This window comes from Pogoniulus pusillus, chromosome 39, assembly GCF_015220805.1.
Source record: "Pogoniulus pusillus isolate bPogPus1 chromosome 39, bPogPus1.pri, whole genome shotgun sequence".
In the NCBI taxonomy this organism is placed as follows: domain Eukaryota; kingdom Metazoa; phylum Chordata; class Aves; order Piciformes; family Lybiidae; genus Pogoniulus; species Pogoniulus pusillus.
The window spans coordinates 1,316,565-1,333,500 of NC_087302.1; the positions used below are offsets into that span (position 1 = coordinate 1,316,565).

The 16,936-nt window shown below is 60.4% G+C and overlaps 1 protein-coding gene across 3 annotated transcripts; it reads left to right on the top strand.

Annotated features, from left to right (window-relative positions):
• Window positions 1-3,112: 3,112 nt before the first annotated feature.
• TNNT2 (troponin T2, cardiac type) lies at window positions 3,113-16,145 on the top strand. 3 transcript variants are annotated; one of them, XM_064173440.1, is made up of 17 exons: window positions 3,113-3,150; window positions 4,934-4,944; window positions 5,066-5,083; window positions 6,371-6,403; window positions 7,279-7,335; window positions 7,849-7,881; window positions 8,536-8,571; window positions 8,855-8,876; window positions 10,466-10,526; window positions 10,655-10,771; window positions 11,904-11,981; window positions 12,099-12,209; window positions 12,930-13,039; window positions 14,116-14,206; window positions 14,551-14,591; window positions 15,522-15,527; window positions 16,097-16,145. In XM_064173440.1, the coding sequence occupies exons 1-17, from the start codon at window positions 3,113-3,115 to the stop codon at window positions 16,143-16,145; spliced, it is 912 nt and encodes a 303-aa protein (XP_064029510.1). The 3 variants fall into 3 exon arrangements, with proteins under 3 accessions (XP_064029510.1, XP_064029511.1, XP_064029512.1); XM_064173441.1 differs by lacking the exon at window positions 6,371-6,403; XM_064173442.1 differs by lacking the exons at window positions 6,371-6,403; window positions 8,536-8,571 and adding an exon at window positions 8,632-8,634.
• Window positions 16,146-16,936: the final 791 nt, after the last annotated feature.

The following is a 16,936-nucleotide window of genomic DNA, read 5'->3' on the forward strand; positions in this document are numbered from 1 at the left end:
TTCCTGCGCCGCTGCCCGCCCCGGGGTGGGCGCCGGAGCCCCCTTAAAGCCTCCTGCCCGCAAAGAGCATTTCCCAGACGCCCGGCGGCTTCCCCTCGGCTTCCCCTCGGCTTCTTCGCCAGTGCCCCGCGGCAGAGGTAAGGCTGGGGGCGGCGGAGTGCCCGCGCCCGGTAGAGGATGCTGTGGGAAGGGTGCCTGAGGCAGAGCCAGGAGGAGCTGGGGCGAATGGTCCTGTCCAGCCGCTCGCACTGGGGGGGGGTGATTTTGCCATGAAGGCATCCCTAGGGATAAAGCACCACGATCCTCCCCAGGGGGTGTGGAATTCCGACTTACCTAGCACCTCCTGAACCACCCCAGCGTGTGCCAAGGAGGCTGCCCTGGTTCTGGGGGTGTCTCTCGGGTCCCTGTGCCCCGGAGGGGACCGCAGCCATGCGATGCTCGCAGGAGGGTCAGGCTGGCCTGGCCCTGGCTCACTGGCAGCCCAAAGGGTGGGCTGGAGATGGGATGCTCCTCTGCACGGCCCTGCCGGGTAGGAAGGGGACATTGGCATGAGCCACGATGGAGCAGGTGCTGGGAAATGAGAGCCCCACGTCGGGGTGGGCTGGAGGAAAGCAGGGGCTGCAAACCGTGGGGAAGGACTGAGTCCCAGGGGTGTGATCAGCCAGCCCTGAGCTGAGACAGAGAGGGACTCCAAGGAGCAGGAGGGAGGTTTGGAGCACTTAACCCACAGCAAACGATGGGAGATGTTTTTTCAGCCAATACCATGTGCAGAGCTTCCTCTTTAACCCTGTTGCACACCAGCTGCCTTCTAACCCTGTTGCACACCAGCTGCCTTCTAACCCTGTTGCACACCAGCTGCCTTCTAACCCTGTTGCACACCAGCTGCCTTCTAACCCTGTTACACACCAGCTGCCTTCTAACCCTGTTGCACACCAGCTGCCTTCTAACCCTGTTGCACACCAGCTGCCTTCTAACCTGTTGCACACCAGCTGGCTCCTCCTAGCTCTTTCTTCCTCAAGCCTCCAAGGGAGGATTTGTCTGTTTCTGTGAAGATAAAGACCTCCCAGAGCCACTTTCTGGGGCCAGGTTGGATTTTCTTGTGCACCCTCTTCTCAGTCCTGGTTGTGCTGCTGTTCTTCAGCTAATGCTGAGCAGGATCTAAGTGCAGTGTGAGAGAGGAGGTGGAGGGAAGTGCAGAAATGAACTTCCACAGGTGCCTGTTTGCATTGGCATGGCCAGGAGGGAGCCTCTGGTCTTGTGTTGTGAGAGGACCACATGAGATCTTGAGTGCTCAGAGGCCATGTGAATGATTTGGCCAGACTCTGGGGGGTCACAAGACTGTGCCAAGCCTGGGGGGAAAGTAGAGTCAGGAGTTGGTGTTTGAAGGGGAACGGAGAGGGAGGGGATGGTGCTGGAGGGCTGTGCTTAGGAGCAAGCCCCAAAGGCATCAGAGGGAAGAAGGATGACAACAGAGGCAGAGAGTGACCTGAAGGCAGATGGGGCTGAGTTCTGACTTCACTTGCCTCCAAAAATCACCTTCTGAGTCATTGCTCAGAAGTAAGACCTGACAAGCCCCTAGAGCCATGTGCATGCAGAGGCACCCACCCTGTGCCTCACCTTTCCCCTGCCTGGGGGTGCCAGCATCTTGAAGGAGCCACCTCAGAGCCTGTCCCACCCGTGCTGGGTAATCAGTGCTCAGCAGATGCAGGCAGGAGCAGTTGCTCCCAGGCCCCCAGCAGCAGCAGCAGCAGAGTGGTGCTGCTCTGGGAACAGGTGGCTTAGCACATGGAAGTTATTTCTAGAGCTGCCTCTCGCTGTCCTGCTGCAGCTCAGCTCTGCTGAGGTCTGGCATGCAGAGGACAGGGCTTGGGCTGATGCTCAGGGCTGCTCCAGGATACCCAGGGCTGGGGCTGACCATGGGGCTGGTCTGTGCAGTCCTCACAGTGGAACACTGAGTGGGTGAGGCCTGGAGCAACCTGGTTTAGTGAGAGGTGTCCCTGTCCTTGGCAGGGGGTTGGAACCAGATGATAGAATCATAGAATCAGTCAGGGCTGGAAGGGACCACAAGGAGCAGCCAGTTCCAATCCCTGCCATGCCCAGGGACACCCTACCCTAGAGCAGGCTGCACACAGCCTCAGCCAGCCTGGCCTCAAACACCTCCAGCCATGGGGCCTCAACCCCCTCCCTGGGCAACCCATTCCAGCCTCTCACCACTCTCCTGCTCAACAACTTCCTCCTCACCTCCAGCCTCACTCTCCCCACCTCCAGCTTTGCTCTATTCCCTCCAGTCCTGGCACTCCCTGAGAGCCTCAAAAGTCCCTCCCCAGCTTTTTTTGTAGCCCCCTTCAGATGCTGGCAGGCCACAAGAAGGATCTTTAAGGTCCCTTCCAACCCAACCCATTGTGTGAGTCTGTGAAGCTAGATGAGGTGGGATGATGAGTGACGTCCTGCTGGCCACAGCTGGGAGGGAGATGGGGGTGCTGGGAGGATGAGCATGGCCATTTCTCAGAGTTCTTAGCTCTAAACCAGGCTGTGGATGATTTCTTGCAGCTAAACACAGCCCCAGAGCCAGGACCAGGAGCCAAATGCTCCTGCTCAGCCCAGGTCATGGTTTTCCAGAGCATGCTGTGCTTCGAGGGCTGTGCTGGGAGCTCTCAGCAAGGTCTGCTGTGCAGGACTGAAGACAAGATAAGGGCTCACAGGTCCCTGCAGGTTCTCTATCCCAGCTGAGCTAAGAATAGTCAAGAAGCAAACACAGCTGAATGTCAGCCTTGGGTCACTCTCTGTGTCCTGAGCAAGCACAGCTCCCGGCGCTGGCCGCGGCGTGGCCGGGACATGGCTCCTGCCAGCACTTATCGCTGTGGCATGAGGCTGTGTCTAATCTCCTGCCTCCTATTTGGGGCAAGCTGTGATCCTGGGGCAGGAGGGGAGGGGGGAGCCTTATCTCTGTTGAGATAAGGCCGTCACAGCCTGGCTGGGGACAGCTGAGAGCTCCAGGGGCTTTGGAGGGCCGCAGTGGCGGGCGCCGGCAGCCAGGCTGTGCTCGTCCCCAGCTCAGCTCCTGACTCTTGCTCTGCCCAATCTGCCCCCAGCCCTGCCAGGTGCCCAGGACATGTCGGACTCTGAAGAGGTCGTTGAAGAATGTGAGCAGTAAGTGGTGTGTTTGTGACCACAGCAAACCTCTGGGTTGGCAAAGCTCTCTGAGCATCTCCAGTCCAACACCAACCCAGTCATGGCCCCAGGTGCCATGGCCACACCTTGCTTGAACACCTCCAGCCATGGGCACTCCACCACCTCCCTGGGCAGCCTCTGCCAGGCCCTCACCACTCCTACAGCAAAGATTTTTCCTCCTCTCCAACCTAACCCTCCCCTGGCACAGTTCCAGGTGATTTCCTCTCCTTCTATCACCTGAGCCCGGGGAGCAGAACCCAACCCTCACCTGGCTGCAGCCTGCTCTCAGGCACCTGCAGAGAGCAATGAGCTCTGCCCTCAGCCTCCTCTTCACCAGGCTGCTCACCCCCAGCTCCCTCAGCTGCTCCTCCCCAGCTCTGTTGTTCTCCATCTCTTTCCCAGCTTTCTTGCCCTTCTCTGAACCTGCTCCACCAACTCCCTTCCTTCCTTCCTTCCTTCCTTCCTTCCTTCCTTCCTTCCTTCCTTCCTTCCTTCCTTCCTTCCTTCCTTCCTTCCTTCCTTCCTTCCTTCCTTCCTTCCTTCCTTCCTTCCTTCCTTCCTTCCTTCCTTCCTTCCTTCCTTCCTTCCTTCCTTCCTTCCTTCCTTCCTTCCTTCCTTCCTTCCTTCCTTCCTTCCTTCCTTCCTCCCTCCCTCCCTCCCTCCCTCCCTCCCTCATTTGTCTCTTCCTGCAGGATGGTAGCATTGCTCAGAGGGGCTGCTTGTGGGGCACCAGCTCCTGTCACCACCCCAGTACCCACTGTGAGAGGGCTGTGAGCCTCCCCCATCCTGTGCCCATCTCCACCTGTGCTGGTCCCCCAGGTGTGGGGGTTCTGAGTTGGGAGCTGCATCAGCTCACACGTGGCAAGGGACAGTCCTGCATTGAACTTGGTGCAGTCCAGAGGTGGAGCTGGGCAAAGCTGCTGCCATCAGTCTGCTGCTGGGGCAGGAGCACTGCATGGTCAGCTTGGGCATTAGAAGAAACTTCTTCACTGAAAGGGTTCTCAGAGACTGGCACAGGCTGCCCAGGGAGGTGGTTGAAACCTCACCCCTGGAGGTGTTTAAAAGAGGCAGAGAAGTGGTGCTGGGGGATGTGGTTCAGTGCCAGACTCAAATACAGGGTGGGCTCAATGCCCCTAAAGGCCATCCCCAGCCAAAGTGATTCTGTGACTGCTCCCCAGGGCCCAGATTTGAGGGCAGCTTTTTGCTGGTGAGGTCTGCTGGACCAGGAGGCACAGCCCAGAGAGAAGGGCCCAAAGCCTGAGCTGTTTGGCTCGAAGGGTCAGTGCAAACCCAGCTCCTGCCTCTCATCCACCAGCAGAAAATGCAGGTCTGAGCCCTTCTGTAAGGTCTGAATGCCACTAGAGCCTTGAGTGCCTCTGACCTCTGTGCCAGGCTGCCCTGGGCATACCCAGGGACCCACTCTGCATCTCCCCCAGGTCAGGGGAGGACTCTGGGATGAAGGTGGCATGGGAGGTGAGAGACCATCACCACTCAGAACTTTCCTAGCTGCAGCCCAGTGCTGTGCTCTGAGCAGTGGCAGAAGTGCCAGCTGAGCACTCTGCTGCCTGCAGCCTTGTCCCATCCCCACTGCCACCTCCCAGCATGCCACCCAGCCTGCCCAGCCACCAATGCCCATTCTTAGGAGCAAGGGGAGGCAGCCTTGAGGAGACATCAGGTTCCTCTCTGCCCCTCCCCGATGGGCAGCAGTGCCCCAGTGCAGCATCACCTCCCTAACTCTGCAACCCTCTGCTGTGCTTTGCAGGGAGCAGGAAGGTAAGGAGCTGAAGCACCTGCAGCTGCCCCGAGGCTGAAGCTGAGCAGTGATCAGGGCAGCTTCAGTAACTTGGTGTCTTTTTCCTTCCCTCTCTGCTGCCCACCCCTGTGCTCTGTGAAGAGGAGTACATGGAGGAAGGTAGGTGCCAGGGGCAAGAGACAAGAGGTGCTGGGCTGGTGGTTTTGCTTGGGTGGGTTCTGGTGGTAAATTCCTTCACTGCAGTGGGCAGATCATGTCCAGGAAAGGCAGAGGAGAACATGGTGTGGATTTCTGCATCTGAGAGAGTCCAGAGGAGGACCACAGAGATGATGAGAGGCTGAAGAACTTCCCCTATGGCTGGGGACTGTTGAGCCTGAAGAAGAGAAGGCTGCAGGGAGAGCTCAGAGCAAACTTCCAGTGGCTGAAGGGGCTCAGGGAGAGCTGGGGAGGGACTTTGGACAAAGGCTGGGAGTGGCAGGAGGAGGGAGAATGGATTTGAGGTGGGAGAGGGAGAGTGGAGAGGAGGAAGGAATTGGTGAGACACTGGCACAGATTGGGGGTGGTGAGACACTGGCACAGGTTGCTCAGGGAGGTTGTGGAGCACAGAAGCACCCAATGTGATCAAAGATCACATTGGGTGCTTCTGTGCTCCACAACCTCCCTGGAGGTGTTCAGGACCAGGCTGGATGAGTCCTTGAGCAGCCTGTGCTGGTGAGAGGTGTCCCTGTCCATGGCAGGGGCTTGGAGCTGCCTGAGCTTTGAGGTCTCTTCCAACCCAACCCATTCTGTGAGTCTGTGCCTTAACTCTTATTTCAAACCTCAGCAGCATCCAATCCAGACTGACTTCCCTTGGGATCTCTTAGTTTCTTTTGTTTGTGAGCTCTTGACTCAGAACAGGGCTGGAAATGCTGGAGTTTGGTGCTGGCAGAGCTGGCAGCCCAGCAGCTGAGCAGGAGCTGGAGCCTCAGCTGAGTGTTGAGCATTAGTGATGCTCAACCCCAAACCTCCAACTGCCTCTGCTTGGTGAAGAAGCAAACCCCACAGTGCATGCAGCTGCTCTGGGACACAGCTGGAGGGTGCTGGGGCTGAGTTTGGGCTTTGCTGAGCCTCTTGCTGCTGCCAACCAAAGCATGGAAACATCACATCTTCCATCACCTTGGGTGCTTCTGTGCTCCACAACCTCCCTGGAGGTGTTCCAGGCCAGGCTGGATGAGACCTTGAGCAGCCTGTGCTAGTGGGAGCTGTCCCTGCCCATGGCAGGAGGTTGGCACTGGATGACCTTTAAGATCCCTTCCAACCCAAGCCATTCTGTGAGTCTGATTCAAAGCACAGGGAGGCAGGGGGTGGGGGGAAGCCCTCACCTCCTGCACCCCATAGCTGTACCCCATGGCTTCATGGCACCCAACTAACCTCTGCCCTTATTCCTTTCCCTCCTGCCTGGCTCAGAAGAGGAAGAATGGCTAGAGGAGGAAGAAGAGGGTAGCTATTGCACCTTTCTTTGTCCCCCCCTGCACTGCTGCTGTGTCTGTGTCCTGGGTGGGTGTCAGGTCTCTTTCCTGGGTTGGGCAATGGTTTCCCTTTCATTCTTCCACTGCTCTCCCCCTCCCCACCCTGCTGTGCTCCCTGTGCCTGCTGCCGTCCGTGGCTCCTCTCTTACATCTTCCAACCAAATCCACTCTTGGGTTCCTTCCTTCTTCTTCCTTCTTCTTCCTTCTTCTTCCTCCTTCTTCCTTCTTCTTCCTTCTTCTTCCTTCTTCTTCCTTCTTCTTCCTCCTTCTTCCTCCTTCTTCCTTCTTCTTCCTTCTTCTTCCTTCTTCTTCCTTCTTCTTCCTTCTTCTTCCTTCTTCTTCCTTCTTCTTCTTCCTCCCCCTCCTCCTCCTCCTCCTCTTCCTCTTCCTCTCCTTCCTCCTTCCTTCTTCTTCTTCTTCCCTCCTCTCTTGCTGTGGCACCACAGCTCTCCCCAGGACCTGTGTGCCCCAGCGTGGCTTTGACTCCCGTGGAGGACTCCTGTGGGGACGCTGCTCCCTCCAGTGGAAAACTGCTCCAGCAGTGCCAAGGCTCCGGGAGGGTGCAGAGGGCACCTCCTGCGGTGCCGCCAGCCTGGTTCCTGGCAGGCTGGAGGAGCACAGCAGCAGCCACCCCTGGGCTGTGGGAACCAGCAGGAAATCCCTGGATTTTGTTGCTTTTGCCCTGTCCAAACACAGAGAGCAGCCCCTGGGCAAAGGCAGAGCTCTCTCAGCCACTCCTTCCTCCTGCAGCTCCATCTTCTGGGCCTCTCTCTTGGCCACCTCCGTGCCACAGTTGCCCTGTTCCAGGTGGGAGCTGTCAGGCTCATGCTGCCTCTTATTCCACAGGTCAGGAAGAACAGGCAGAGGAGGAAGAGGAGGAGACTGAAGAAACCAAGGCAGAAGGTGCGTGGTGGCTTCACCAGTGAGCTTGGCTGGAGCCCTCTTCTGCTTCTGGGGGTGTGAGCAGGGTCTGGGGTGCCCCAGCATGGCCTGTGGCAGTGGGCCAGGAGCAGAGGGGCAGCTCTTGCCCCTGCCTGTAGTTTCCAGTCAGGAGGTATCAAACCTGAGCAGCTCTTTCCTGATGCACCAAGTGCCTTGGTCCAAAAGGTGCTGCCTGCAGTACTAATGCCATGGCTCAGGCTGCTCCACCCAGAGGTGCCCACAGCCTTGAAGGCAGCAGCTCCAGAGCTGGCATCATGCCCTGCTGGGTCTCACCACCCCAAGGGCACTGAGCTTCATGGGACCTCTTTGGAGCAGATGAGGTTGCCTGATGCATGCCCCTGTGCTGTCACAGCTGGTAGGATGGGCTCAGATGCCAGCTGTGCTCCTGGAGCCAGGGGCTGGCACCCTTCTGTGCTGGGCATGTGCCTGCCCTCAGCCATGAAGCTCATTTTCTCCCCTTTGCTTTTGAAACAGAGCAAGAAGATGAAACGAAAGCATCAGGAGAAGGTAAAGTAGGAGTGGAGCAGAGACCTTTGTAACCCTTTCATTCCTCATCTCAGTCCCCCCAAGGCCTCCCAGGGAGGCTTTCAGTGTGGAACCCTTGTGCTGCTGAGGAGAATCTGTGGTATGGGGCAGACCTGCCCTGGTCCAACCCTCCACCAGCTCTGGAGGTTCTCAGGTTGGCTTCATCCTGCCTGGCTAAGAAATTCACCCAAAACACAGAAGGAGAAGGCAGTGCTGCTGCCTCCCCACCCCCAGCTCCGGCAAGGCTTCTCTGGGCTCCTCCCAGAGAGGACCTGGGGCTCTCCTGCTCTGTGCCTGCTGGATGCCCACCAGGGCCTGCTCTCTCCTTGTTCATCCTGGAGGCATGGAGCTGGAGTTTGCAGCTGTGCCCAGCAGGGAGCTGAAGCATGGCCCAGGAGCAGGGTGCCCAGCAGGGAGCTGAAGCATGGCCCAGGAGCAGGGTGCCCAGCAGGGAGCTGAAGCATGGCCCATGGGCAGGGTGCCCAGCAGGGAGCTGAAGCATGGCCCATGGGCAGGGTGCCCAGCAGGGAGCTGAAGCATGGCCCATGGGCAGGGTGCCCAGCAGGGAGCTGAAGCATGGCCCAGGAGCAGGGTGCCCAGCAGGGAGCTGAAGCATGTTCCTGGTGTCTTCCACAGGTGGAGAGGGAGAGCGAGAGCAGGAGCCTGGGGAAGGTGAAGTATTGCCCTTGTTCTTCTCTGGGCTGGGGGGCACTGTCCCTTTGCCCCTGTGAGAAGGTACCAAGCACCTCTCTGCCCAGCCAGGGACACCAAGGGGCACACAGTTGGCTGTGGCACGCAGCTGGGCACTCCCTGGGTATCTCTGGGCTGGTGGAGGGTCTGCAGGGCACCCTGCACTGGGGGCAGGGAGGGGGAGCTGGGGCTGGGTGCAGGTGTGGAAGCAAAGCTCTCTGTGCCACTAACTTGGTCCTTTCCTCCTGCTCCTGGGGACCTGCAGGTGAAGCAAAGCCAAAGCCCAAGTAAGTGCTGATGAATTTCCTCTGCAGCAAAGGCTGAGCTGTGCCAGGGCAGAGCCTGCCTGGGGTGGGCTTAGCACCAAGGCCCAGAAAGGACATGGGACAGAGAGGACCCAAAAGCATGAAGCAGGCTGGGGGCTGGGGGCTGGAAAGAAGGGAGAGAAACAGGCAGAGGGGCACAGAAGGTGCTGGGTGCAGACAGGGGCTGAGCTGCTGGGAAGCAGCTCCGTGGGGAAGGACCCTGCAGTCCTGCTGGGCAGTCAGTGCCCCATGGCAGCAGTGTGCCCTTGTGCCCAAGGAGGCAGATGGTCTCCTGAGGTGCATTCAGAAGAGTGTGGCCAGCAGGTCCAGAGAGGTTCTCCTCCCCCTCTGCTCTGCCCTGGTGAGACCATATCTGGAGCACTGGCTCCAGTTCTGGGCTCTCAAAGTGGGCTCCAGAGGGGCAGCAAACTACTGAAGAGAGTCAGTGGAGGACAGAAGGATGGGGAAGGGACTGGAACATCAGGAAGGGCTGAGAGCCCTGGGGCTGGCTAGTCTGGAGGAGAGAAGGCTGAGAGGGGATCTGAGCAATGGTTGCAAGCACCTGAAGGGTGAAGGGCAAGCAGGGGCCAGGCTCAGTGCACTGCTGTCCTGTGACAGGACAAGAGGCAAGGGACACAAACTGGAACCCAGCAGGTTCCACCTCAACACGAGGAGAAGCTTCTTAGCTGTGAGGCTGCTGGAGGCCTGGAGCAGGCTGCCCAGGGAGGCTGTGGAGTCTCCTCTGCAGACTTTCAAGCCTCAGCTGGCTGTGTTGCTGTGTGCCCTGCCCTGGGTGCCCCTGCTCTGGCAGGAGGCTGCACTGGGTGATCTCTGGAGGGTCCTTCCAACCCCTGGCATTCTGTGATTGAAGGAAGAGCTTCCTGGGAATGAGGTTTTGAAGCATTTTGTGTGCTCCTTGGAGGACTCCCAGAAGCTCTGTAAAAGAAATCTGTGTGTCCCCTGGCCTGGGCTTCCTGGTCCTCAGCAGGAGCAGGGTTTTGCTTCTGCAGAATGCTCCTGGCTGTGGCTGGCAGGACACAGGCACCTGCAGGAGTGCAGCACCCCAGGCTCAGGAGCACCTGCCCGAAGGGCCAGCAGCCTGCAGGTCTTCATGGACCTCCACAGGCTGCTGTGGTGTGGGAGGCAGATCAGTCCTCAGCCACCATCTCTTCATCCTTTGGTGCCTTTCTGTGCTCCTAGGCAGCATCTCCTGCCCTCCCCCAGCCCACAGAGGAGGAGGAGGTGGTCACACTGGGGCACACAGGGTGAGCAGCCACAGGGTGCCTGGCAGAGGGCCATGGCTGAGTTGCCTGCATCTTGCAGGGTTCTTCCAGCCATGTGGGAGCCCTGGAGTGCTTCCTGGGAATGCCAAAGGCCTTCCTCAGAGGCTGCCCAGCTGGCAAACTCCAGCAAGCAGCACTGTGGGTCCCTGCCCTCAAAACATGCTTGCTCTGCACCCCTGGGAGGCTCAGACAGGAGAGCTGGGCAGAGCAGTGCAGGTGTGGAGGGCACCATCCTGCCCCAGGTGTCTGCTGCAGGCTTCCCATGCCCCTGCTCACCTTTGTCTGCAGGGTCTTCATGCCAAACCTGGTGCCTCCCAAAATCCCAGATGGAGAGAGACTGGATTTTGATGTGAGTAGTGCAGTGGGTGCCCCTCCCCGTGGGGTCACCCTCGTGTCGCTCCCCCACGCTGTGCCCAGCAGCTCTGCAGCTCCTGGAGGGCTCCCTCGTGGCCCTCAGCCTGCCCCTATCTGCCGCAGGACATCCACCGCAAGCGCATGGAGAAGGACCTGAACGAGCTGCAGGCTCTCATCGAAGCCCACTTTGAAAGCAGGAAGAAGGAGGAGGAGGAGCTCATGTCCCTCAAGGACAGGATTGTATGTCTGCAGCCCTCCCCTTGCCGACTTCTCCCCTCTGGGCACTCAGCCATGATGGCAGAACCCCTGGGGCTGGAGCCAGGGTTTGTGTCCCAGTGACTGGAGTCCCCTGGTCTGGCTGCTGCCATGCTGCAGTGCCCAGCAGAGCTGCACCTTCTGCTATGGTCATGGGTCCAGTGCTCCCCTGGGAGCTGTCACAGGGTGGGAAAGCTCTGGACAGGTCAGACCTAAGGGCCAAGGCCAAATGTACAAAGTTCAGCCAGGCCAAGTGCCAGGTCCTGCACCTGGGCCACAAGAACCCCATGGGCAGCTACAGACTTGGAGATGTGTGGTTGGAAAGCTGCAACCTGGAGAGGGACCTGGGGCTGTTGGGTGGCAGCTGGCTGAATATGAGCCAGCAGTGCCCAGGTGGGCAGGAAAGCCAATGGCAGCCTGGCCTGGATGAGACACTGTGGGCAGCAGGGGCAGGAGGTGCCCATGCCCTGTGCTCAGCACTGCTGAGGCCACCCCTTGAGTGCTGTGCTCAGCTCTGGGCCCCTCACTGCAGGAAGGACACTGAGGGGCTGCAGCCTGTCCAGAGCAGGGCAGTGAGGCTGCAGAAGGGCCTGGAGCAGCTGAGGGTGAGGAGGGGCTGAGGGAGCTGGGGGTGAGCAGGTGGAGCAGAGGAGGCTGAGGGCAGAGCTCATTGCTCTCTGCAGCTGCCTGCAGGGAGGTTGCAGTGAGCAGGGGGCAGCCTCTGCTGCCTGGGGGCAAGGGACAGGAGCAGAGGGAATGGTTCCAGGCTGCCCAGGGGAGGCTCAGGCTGGAGCTCAGGAGATATTTCTGCCCTGGAAGGGCTCTCAGAGCTTGGCACAGGCTGTCCAGGGCAGTGCTGCAGTCCCCATCCCTGGGGGTGTTCCAGCAGGTGTGGAGCTGGAGCTTAGGGCCATGGTTTGGTGCTGAGACTGCAGTGCTGGGTGGAGGCTTGGGCAGGATGAGCCTGGAGGCCTCTGCCATCCGAAGGCACTCTGCGATTCTGTGAGGGCAGCAGCTCTGCCCTTGGGGCTCTCAGGGCTTCTGGGGCCAGGGCTGTGTCCCTGGGGAGAGAGGCTGAGGGCTGCTGGGTGCCCGGGCCGGGTGCTGTTGCCTGCAGGAGAAGCGGCGAGCGGAGCGCGCGGAGCAGCAGCGGATCCGCAGCGAGCGGGAGAAGGAGCGGCAGGCACGCGTGGCCGTGAGTGCCCTGGGGCGTGGGGTGCCCTGGGCAGCACAGCTCTGCCCACCCAGCTCAGGGGGGCACCAGCTGCTCTGCGGGGTCTGCGTCCCTCTGAGCCGTTTCTGACCCTGGCAGGAGGAGAGAGCTCGCAAGGAGGAGGAGGAGGCGCGCAAGAGAGCGGAGGAGGAGGCGCGGAAGAAGAAAGCTTTCTCCAACATGCTGCACTTTGGAGGCTACATGCAGAAGGTCTGCTCCTGCCCTGGCTGCTTGCAGTGAAGCCCTTGGTGCTCCTGGGAAGGGCTCAGCCCCGGGGGTCTTCTCAGTGCGGGCAGGTTGGGCTTCCAGCGGGCAGGAGGGGCCAGGCCACTGCTGCTGGTTCACAGCAGCGGTTGGAGGGACAAAGCCACCTGAGAGCTCTGCCTTGTAGATGCTGGCCAGGGCAGGTCCAGCATCACCTCAGGGGCAGGGAGGAAGGTGGTGGTGGGGGATGTCTTGTGCACTGTTGTCAAGAGGTCCTTGAAGAACAGGGAGGAAGGCAAGGTTGGATGTGGCACTTGGTGCCATGGTCTAGCCTTGGGCACTGTGGTAAAGGGTTGGACTTGATGATCTGTGAGGTCTCTTCCAACCTTGGTGATACTGTGATACTGTGATACTGTGGTGGGGGATGCCTTGTGCACTGTTGTCAAGAGGTCCTTGAAGAACAGGGAGGAAGATGGTGGTGGGGGATGCCTTGTGCACTGTTGTCAAGAGGTCCTTGAGGGGCAGGGAGGAAGGTGGTGGTGGTGAATGCTTTGTGCACTGTTGTCAAGAGGTCCTTGAGGGGCAGAGAGGAAGGTGGTGGTGGTGGGGGATGCTTTGTCCACTGTTGTCAAGAGGTCCTTGAGGAGCTCACGTCCCAGCCATTGCCTTGGGGGCAGCACTGGGGACGTGGGTCCCCTCCCGTGGACTGATTGAAGGGTTCCTTAGTCAGAGAAAAAGGGTGGGAAGAGGCAAACAGAGCGGGAGAAGAAGAAGAAGATCCTCAGCGAGCGGCGGAAGCCTCTGAACATCGACCACCTGAGCGAGGACAGGCTGAGGTGAGCGCAGGCTGCCCACCACGGGGGCTCTGCTCTGGCTCCCACTGCCTGGGGCAGGGTCCTGAGGCTAGGGCAGGCTGACTGGGGCTTGCAGGAAGGTGGTGGCCAAGCTGGGGATAAGTTGTGACCCCCTGTATGGAGGTGGTGGAATCTCTGTCCCTGGAGCTGTGGCTGTGGCACTTGGGGACAGGGTTCAGTGGCCACAGTGGGATTGGGGTGGGGTTGGACTGGATCCCAGATCCCAGATCCCAGGATGTTAGGAGCTGGAAGGGACCTCTGGAGATCTTCAATTCCATCCCCCTGCCAGAGCAGGACCACACAATCCAGCTCAGGGCACACAGAACACATCCAGACAGGCCTGGAAAGGCTCCACACAAGGAGACTCCACAACCTCTCTGGGCAGCCTGTGCCAGGGCTCTGGGACCCTTCCAGGCAAGAAGTTGCCTCTTGTGCTGAGCTGGAACCTCCTGTGCTGCAGCTTCCATCCACTGCTGCTTGTCCTATGCCAGGGAGCAGTGAGCAGAGCCTGTCCCCCCCTGCTGACCCCCAGAGCCTGTGCCCCCCTCCTGACCCCCAGCCCTCAGCTATCTATAGACATTGCCCTCTCAGGCTTCTCTCCTCCTGCCCAGCCTCAGCCTCTCCTCACAGGGCACTGCTCAGCCCCTTCAGCATCCTTACAGCCCTCCCCTGAGCTCTGTCCCCTGTCCCTGCTGAGCTGAGGAGCCCAGAACTGGACGCAGTATTCCAGGCGAGGTCTCACCAGGGCAGAGGAGTTCTGTGACTCCGACATGGGCTCCATGGCACTGCCAGCCCAGCCCTGCCAGGCTGCTGGTGGCGGCCGCGGCCATCAGAGGGAGCCAGGCTCCCACGCGTGGCACATGCCTGCCACCGTACCGTGGGGACACCTCACACGTGGCTCTGGTCCACTGCCTGGGACTGGCATCACTGCCTGGGGCTGGCATCACCTCCTGGCTAACAGCCCCGTCTGGGCGCGGAGCCTGCAGAGACCCCTCCTGGGGGAGCAGGCAGGGTGGTGGCACCACCACAGCGCTGACACCATCCAGCTCTTCCCGCAGGGACAAGGCCAAGGAGCTTTGGCAAACCATCCGAGACCTGGAGGCTGAGAAATTCGACCTGCAGGAGAAGTTCAAGCGGCAGAAATACGAGGTGAGGGCTGAGCTCCTCTGCCAGCCTGCTCCTGCTGCTGCCCACCTGGCACCCAAGGTGGGCTGGCGAGCACCCCGCTGAAAGCACAGCCACCTCTGCCTCCCTCCCGACCAGGAGCCAGGACCACAGCGCCCCTGGCAGCGGCTGGCAGCGCAGGGGAGGGCTGTGGGGGGCTCCGGGAGCTGCCGGCTCCGGGGGCGCGTTTGCATCCCAGCCCTGCGCTGCCCCCCCCGCAGCAGCTGCCGGGCAGAGAGGGCAGTGCTGGACCTCCTGCCAGCCCTGGCCCCTGGGCAGCTGTGGGGCACCTTGCCAGGCCTCACCACCTCTCTGTGCTCCTCTTGCAGATCAATGTCCTCCGAAACCGAGTCAGTGACCACCAGAAAGTGTAAGTCCCTGGGCAGGCTCAGCACCCTTCAGCCATGCCCCCTGCCCCCGTGCCCCCTGCCCTCTTCCCCCATGCCCCCTGCCTCCTTCCCCCATAACCTCTGCCCTCTTCCCCCATGCCCTCTGCCCTCTTCCCCCGTGCCCCCTGCCCTCTTCCACCATGCCCTCTGCCCCCTTCCCCCATGCCCTCTGCCCTCTTCCACCATGCCCTCTGCCCCCTTCCCCCATGCCCTCTGCCCTCTTCCCCCATGCCCTCTGCCCTCTTCCCCCAAGCCCTCTGCCCCCTTCCCCCATGCCCCCTGCCCTTCCAGCTGCTTGCTCCCCTGGCCCAGTGTCCCCCCCCCATGTATCTTCTGGCTCTCTTGCACCCTTGCAGAGCCTCATCCTGTCCTTCCCACTCGAGCTTCTGGTGCCAGTGGTACCTGGTGCCTGGTGTTCATGGACCAGGGACCTCTGTCCACGCTGCTCTGACAGACCCCCACTGCCTCCTACTTCCATCAGCTTGCCCCTGCCCCAGAGACCATAGCTGGGATGGACCCTGGGGAGATGCCACCTCTGCATGTGGAGTCTTGTGTCCTGCAGGGTGATGCCAGCTGCCCCCTCCCTGCAGTGGGTGAAGGGACACCTCCCCATCCCAGCACCTCAGGGAAGGTGTTGTGCAGGAAGGGAAGTCCCTCAGGCAGTGGGAGCTGTGCAGCCCACAAGGGCAAGGGAGCCTGTCCCTCTGCTCATGCTCCTTTGGGATGCTTTGTAGGAGGGTGGAGGTGGGGCACAGCCCCCCACCCTCAGCACCATGCTGCTCTCCCACCCCCATCCTGCCCTGCTGCCTCCCATGAGAGGTGCTCAGCCTGCCCCATGCATCAGGCAGCATCTCCCACCCCCTCACACCAAACCTCTCTTCTCTTTGCCCCACCGTGGCCTGTTCCTGCAGCAAAGGGTGAGTCCAGGAGCCCCCTGAGTGCTGTGCTGTCTCCACTGCATGTGTGCTACTTGGGCACCAGGGCTGGCACGGGGCTGGGGTGGGGGCAGTGCCAAGGATTGGTGGCCAAAGCTGCCAGGAGTGGCCTTCACTGTCCATCCAAGCCTCCCCTCAACTGACCATGCCCAGAGCAGTGCCTGTTCCCCCGATGCTGGTTAAGGAGAGCACTGTGGTGGGTCCTGACTAACAGCTTCACAGCTTCTGGCAGAAGGATCTGGCAGCTGTGGTTGTCCCTCCACGACCAGAGATCCAACTCTGATTCTTCTCTGAAGGGTCTCTGGGAGGGAGAACCACAGGCAGGGAATGAGAAGCAGCTGGCAGAATGCATGAGCCTGCTGCCAGCGAGCCCCAGCCACGCAGACCCACTCAGCTCCTAGGGGCCACTAAAGACCTTCTTCCCACAGGGGACTGAGCTCCAGATGGAGACATCTGGGTTCTCTTTGCAGGACCACAGCTGGCAGCCACCTTGGCCCTGCTCTCATGCTCACTGATGTCTTCCTGCATTTGCTTTTCTGCCTCCCCCCCAGGTCAAAGGCTGCCCGTGGCAAGACCATGGTGGGTGGCCGGTGGAAGTAGATGGCTCAGCAGGCAGAGGAGGCTCAGCCCCGGAGAGCTGCCTTGTCTTTTGGGCCACCAGCTGCCTAAGCCACCTCGTGGAGCCTGCACTGTGTGCCCACCTGCCCTCCCACTGCACGGAGCCTGCCAGGACCCAGCTGCGGGCACGGCGCTGCCCGGTGGGCAGGAGCTTCTCCAGGTGCCCTTCCTCACCTCCACCCCCCCAGCCATGCTGTGTCTGTAAATAAAGAGAAGGGTCAGGGGGTGCAGATGTTGTCTCCATCCTGGAGCTCTGAGCCTAGAGGAAGCAGGCACAGGAGGGGCTCAGCAGAGCAGGACCCTGCTCACAGGAGTGCAGGAGGAGGCAGAAACCATCCAGGACCTGAAGAATAAGGTCCCTTTGCTGACAGCATCACAGGAACACAGGGACAGACAGAGCCCAGTGCTGGAAGAGCAGAGCCCATGGACAGGGCAATATCTTCCTGATGAGTCTCCCCTGGGCTGTGTCCCTGCCACCACCCTCCTGCCGTGGGCCACATCCCTGCAGGGGGAGGTGCTGGCAGGAATGAGCTGTGCACTCCCCAGGAGCCAAGGCTGGGGCTTCACTGCACACAGCTGCTGGTGAGGACCATTGGCAGCTCCACCCTGAGCTGGGGGGACAGCAGAAAGTCACAGGATCCCAGATCCCAGGATGTCAGAGGTTGGAAGGGACCCAAAGAGCTCATCCAGTCCAACCCCCCTGCCAGAGCAGGACCACACAATGCAGCTCAGGGCACACAGAACACATCCAGACAGGCCTGGAAAGGCTCCAC